Source organism: Gallinula chloropus (genome assembly GCF_964237585.1).
Source record: "Gallinula chloropus genome assembly, chromosome: 23".
Lineage (NCBI taxonomy): Eukaryota > Metazoa > Chordata > Aves > Gruiformes > Rallidae > Gallinula > Gallinula chloropus.
In genome coordinates this window covers 6,535,705-6,541,641 of record NC_140108.1, presented here as the reverse complement: position 1 = coordinate 6,541,641, position 5,937 = coordinate 6,535,705, and the positions used below count along the sequence as shown (strand labels likewise).

At 47.4% G+C, this 5,937-nt stretch overlaps 1 protein-coding gene across 1 annotated transcript; it reads left to right on the top strand.

Annotated features, from left to right (window-relative positions):
• Positions 1-1,124: 1,124 nt before the first annotated feature.
• Positions 1,125-5,634, top strand: SPSB1 (splA/ryanodine receptor domain and SOCS box containing 1; the record flags this gene model as incomplete). Its single annotated transcript, XM_084274544.1, has 2 exons — positions 1,125-1,818; positions 5,106-5,634. The coding sequence occupies 2 exons, from the start codon at positions 1,125-1,127 to the stop codon at positions 5,231-5,233; spliced, it is 822 nt and encodes a 273-aa protein (XP_084130670.1). The 3' UTR covers positions 5,234-5,634.
• Between the last annotated feature and the right edge of the window lie 303 nt (positions 5,635-5,937).

Below are 5,937 nucleotides of genomic sequence, written 5' to 3'. Positions count from 1 at the left end.
AGCTATGCTTGCAAATGCCTTGCATTCAGAAGGTTCTCTCCAAGCTCTCTAGAGCAGCACAGGGAGAGGTTTATTCAGTAATGCCACTCTGTCTGGTTAGGACAGCTGAGAGTAAAGCTTCACAGAGCAGTTATCTGTGTACACCATTCCCTCACTACTTGTCAGCTGTAGGATGTTGCTACAGGCTCCAAAGACAATGCAATTGTAAACTCAGGTCTGGCCTTCAGAATGTGGCTGAAGCTGTTTGGACTCTCTTTCTTTCCGAGTATTAAATCCCTTGTGTATTTTGGCTTCCCTGTGGGTAGCTATAGAGATGGTGCTGGCAGGAGAAGAGATTCTCCATGGTGGTCAGAAGGTGCTGGAGCTGTGATGCTAGCGGGCAGCCTGGGTCTTCGCTGGCACGTCTTGCTCAGCCTGCCTGTGTGCTGAGACCTGTGGCTGGGAGACCAGGCTCACACAAGACACTGTTTTCAGTCTTCCTACCAACTGAAGACAATCAAGAAAAATGTACACTTCAGGCATTACTGCACATGGGGTTCTGAGTCTTCTGCATTGAATAAACTCCCTGCTCAGATTTTCCAGTCTGGACAGCTTATAGGTGACGATGTAAAAGCAAGGCTTGCTGGAGGTAGTCTAAATACAGATGTGATCTTCTCCTAGGGTTTAGTGATGCAGTAATACAGAGCAGTGCATTCACTGTAAAGACAGTATGAGCTCCAGTGGCTGAATCTATACCTTCCTTAGACAAAGAAGCAGAACTTCAAGTGCCTTTCTGCAGGGAGCATTAGAAACATAGTACCTATCCATTTGATCTATATGCTATTGCTGCTGCACAACTATGCCACAGAAGTGGTATGTGTTACCCTTCCTTGTTGACAGAGGGGAAGGACAAGTTGTCAGGGTAACAGATTAAAACTGTAAATGCTGTGTATGAGGCTGTATGTACTAATGTTTAACTCGTCTCCTGTTTTTCTTTCCATCCATTAGGCAATACTGACTGGAGCACATCTTGACAAGGTCTCCAAGCAACCTTTTCTGCAGGGCTGAGTGACAGCAGGAGCGGACAACTAAATCGATGAGCTTGCCTTGGGAGCCTATAAATAGGCAAAATCAGAAGGCACACGATGGGTCAGAAGGTCACAGGTGGGATAAAGACTGTGGATATGAGGGACCCTGTATACAGGCCATTGAAACAGGAACTCCAAGGACTTGACTACAGCAAACCCACGCGTCTGGACTTGCTACTGGACATGCCTCCAGTATCATACGAAGTCCAGTTGCTGCATTCATGGAACAATGATGATCGCTCGCTGAATGTGTTTGTGAAAGAGGATGACAAACTCATATTTCACCGGCATCCGGTGGCGCAGAGTACAGATGCCATCAGAGGCAAAGTGGGATACACGCGGGGACTGCACGTCTGGCAGATCACCTGGGCCATGAGGCAGCGAGGCACGCACGCTGTGGTCGGGGTGGCGACAGCAGATGCCCCTCTGCATTCAGTAGGGTACACAACGCTTGTAGGAAACAACCACGAGTCCTGGGGATGGGACCTTGGGCGCAACAGACTGTACCACGACGGCAAGAACCAGCCGAGTAAAACCTACCCTGCCTTCCTGGAACCGGATGAGACTTTCATTGTGCCGGATTCCTTCCTGGTGGTTCTGGACATGGATGATGGGACACTGAGCTTCATTGTAGATGGGCAATACATGGGTGTTGCTTTCCGGGGACTCAAAGGGAAAAAGCTATATCCAGTGGTAAGCGCAGTGTGGGGACACTGTGAAATACGGATGCGCTACTTGAACGGACTTGACCGTGAGTATAACTCCCTGGCTTTGCTCTAGCAGCACAGGTCTGTGTGCTACTGAAGTGCAGGCCTACTAGGTTGTCCTGGGGAGGGGGTTAATTTTGCTAGAGAGGTAAGGACTTCATTATCAGGGGTAGAATTGCTGATACAGCTCTGAAGCCTTAATGGCTAATTCAGGAGGTTTGGCTGTACGCATGTACCAGTACCAAGGCACTGCAGGGAGCAAGCAGGGTTTGGGGAGGTGGTGTGGTGGGAGAAGGGCTGATGCCAGTTCTCTGTCTAGAGATGATAAAGCTTCCTGTATTGCTTCCGAAGCCTCCGCAGGAACGTCCTTCTGACAGCTGCGTTATTGGCAATGTAATCCTGGTGTCTACAGGGAACAATTGCCTGCCTTAAATGTCTAGTGAAGGGACTTGTAAAATCCCTTTCAGGCAAGAGTGGGAAGATCTGTCCCTATCTAAGGAAATGTCTCATCTTTCAAAAGAGCAGCTCACTTCTCTGCTTCTTTCAGGGCAGGATGCACTCATTTCTAGTGTGGGGCTGGATGTTGTAGCCAGCCCAGCTTGCATGCCAGGCCTTTTACTAATGGGGACATCAATCTCTAGCTAAGCTTAGTAATAAATTTGGCTGTCCAAATGTGCTAAAGTCTGTTATCTCTCATAGTCAGAAGTTCCCATTGGGCCAGACTGTGACTCAGTCCTCTGGGTAGGGTGGAGGAGAGAGGTGAAGGAAGTGGATTAAAATCTGGATTTATGTTGTTAGTGAAATAAATTTGGCAGTGTTACTACAAAAAGTGTTTCCCCTGCTTTCCAGAACAGTGTCTGCCCAAAGGCTGTAGCATACTGGGGCTCTTATTTGAGCTTAGAACACGTTCTAATGGCAGACTAGTGATGGCAGATCCCTAGTGCTGGTGTCATGAGGTACAACCACACTGACACTGGCCACCAGGAAAACCTTGCAAAGGGGTAGGAGAAAAATCCACCAGTGCTTTGGGAAATATGCTTCAGTCCAGTAGGACCAAATAGCGAGCAATTGGCAGAGCACTGTCTCACCAAGAGAACTGTAGCTTGTTCTGCCCCAGCAGCCTCCAGCATGGCAGCAGGGCCAGAAACCATTTCTTTCTGTAGGACCAAAGCCAAAATCTGTAGCTCCCCTCGAAGCCAGACGGGCTGTGGAGTTGTTGGCATGGAATTGCATTTAGCAAGGAAACGGCCACCTCCAGCACTGGATGTGGTTATAGTGTGTTCTCAGCATAGGAGTGAATGAGTTGTGGGCGTAGGGCCAGGGATGATGGGATGCTGTTTTGGCACAGCTAGCAAGAAGGTGTCTAGCTGTAACCACTTCTGTCCCAGCTATCACCATATGGAACAGGAGGAGTTGGGACAGAGTGTGAACACAGCATATTTGTACCCCAGCGGTACACTGGGAAGTGCCAAAGGAGTGCTGCCAGGAATGGGCTTTTCCAGCAGTACCACAGCCAGAGCTGGCAGGCCAGCTGTAGAGACCTGTCCCTGCAGAAGAGGCAGCGTGGATCCTGGAGCAGGGCATGAGCAGGCAAAGCCAGCGGCACCTGGGGCTGAGCACAGCCGTGTCTTCTCTTGTGCTGCAGGAAGATCAGTGTGCTCTCCACCCAGCTGTTGGTGCAGGAGAGATGTGCATATAGAGGTATGATTTCTGTAGGAATAATTAATGCTTGAAGTCCGGGGAAAGGTTTTTGGAGACTGCTAGAAAAGACATTCCACTGCAGCTTCTCCTGTGGCAGGTAATACCTTGTGGTCCATAGCAGGGAAGGAGAAGGGGGCAATAGGGTATTAGGAACAGGTAGTAGGTTCAGCTCTGGCTGCTAACTTGAGGAGGATACAGACCAACTCAAGTGTGCAGTTCCTTACTTTGTTACCAAGTTTTTCCTTTAGTTAACTAAGTGTCTTTCTCTTTTTTTCGCCAAAAATTAGATAAAACTTACGTTTTTTCCACTTTCCATTGTGTTTTCTACATGGAACAGTATGACTGTTTCCTTTCTCCAAAGCAGCATCAGGGGTGGCCTGATGAGAGGCAACTCTTGGAAAAACTCAATGCTGGCTGTTACCTTTGAACCTGGAAGGGAGGGAGTTGTATCCACCTTACTGATGAAATGAACTCTTGTAAAAATGCAGTAATGTGCCCATGCTCAGAAAAATGAAGCTTTTCCTGTCTCAGCTGTTTAAAACAGCTGTATGAACAGTCAGATTAATTTGGCTTGTAGTAGTGGAAGCTAGAGCTGCTGGCATCTATCAAGGTTCCTGAAAACTGCAGATTCTCAGCCAAACTTTTCCATTCCTGTGGATGTTTTTAGGTGTCTGTTCAGCCCAAGATGTCTGTAAAGGAAGCTTTCGAGTGGTGCATGCTGAGCCCTCAGGCTATTAGAAGGATGTCCAGTTATCTGCTTAATTTGGGATGTCTTTGTTAGCCCTCTCTTGGGGGAGGAGAAACCCCTTAGGCTTGAGCAGCAAACTGTGAAGGTGAGCTTTGGCAGACTTAGCAGCAGAAGCTGTGAGAAACTAATCTGTACCTGGGTCCTGTGCAGCTGCGAGGTGTGAACTCTGGCTTTGGTGTCTGTCCCCTGTATGTTGTAAATGATTCTTCTGCATCAAAGGCCCCCATATGCCATTCTTGAAAAAAGTAAGTTTAAAACTGGTTAAGTACAGTATAAAAAAACCCCACAGTAGCCAAAGGCCTTTATTTTCCCAGGTTTATGGTATGAGAGGGAATCCCTGAATGGAAAATGTCACAATGCAGGTAGTGACAAGAAGCTTTGATGAATGGCTTTGTTTTTCATGGAAAGTATGTAGTACAAATGATTGACAGCTGTTACATTCTACTCTAAGAAACAAATCCAGGCACCTTCTAAGTACTCATACCTCATGATGTGTCAAATTGCTTGCTGTGGTCTTTTACTTCAGTGAATCTCTTACAAAGGTTTTTGGATATTGCAAAAAGAGGCACAGGCTAGATGATGTGTTCTGACTTGAATGGATGGTGTTGCAGAGCAGGAAACTTCTGTTTGGGACTGTAGTTATTCTTTCTTTCACACACATGTACAACTTGAGTAACCTCTACAGAGAAATCATGCCTCTGCCTGTGTATTTGATGAACCAGAGTTGCTGGTATGGGGGTGCTGTATGGCTTGGGTCCTGCAAACATGCCAGGCATCATTCACTTTGCTTGCCTCATCTTTTTGGGGGGATTTTTGGAACTAGTAAAAATGAATGTTTAGTTTGTGGGTTGGGATGTTAATGTCTTGGGTCTCTTTTCCCAGCTGAACCACTGCCCTTGATGGACTTGTGTCGGCGAGCTGTGAGGCTTGCTCTGGGCAAGGAGAGACTGAATGAGATCCCTACACTGCCACTGCCAGCCTCCCTCAAGAGTTACCTGCTCTACCAATGACCTTCGTGTTCAAGGACAGAGAGTTGGAACCAAGGCAAAGTATCTGGAGCTGACCCACTGGGAAATGGGTTCTCCAGCCTCATGTCATCGCTACTGTTGGAACTCTCCTTGGCCAAAGTATTCCTGCCACTGCTTAAGTCTCCATGTGCCCTTCTTGGCAAGCCCTCAAGTAATCCTTGTTCCACAACTGAGTTTTGTTCATTGGAAGTCACTTCCCCAGCTCACTTGGAAAAGGAGCATTTGAAGAAGCTCTGTGCTTCTCTGTTTCTCCAGAGAAGAAGCTGTACTGCATCCTTTGGGTTGTGGAGCCTAGGAGTGAATGATACTTCTGTACCAGCTAAAGGGAACAACATAATTTAAGGGGAGGCATTAGGAGTAGAAATGTTAAGCCCAGGTCTTAAGAATGGGAAGACACAGGGTGGCCAGCAGAGTTGGGAGTCTGGAGCACCAAGAAGAATTAATTAATTGCTGAGTTTTTAAAAACCAAAAAAAACCCAACCCACCCCCAAACCCTGAAACACCAAAACCAAGAACCCTTCCACCAGGACACTTAATCTGGGAGAGGTGATTGTCACACACTCTCCCAGGACTTCCCACCATGTTGTAGTGTTGTTTCATAGTGAACCCTGCTTTCTTGTTGATCACCATCACTTTCTCTGTTCTGCTCTGTTCCCTGTTCTGCCTGTTCTTAGTGGGTTTCACTC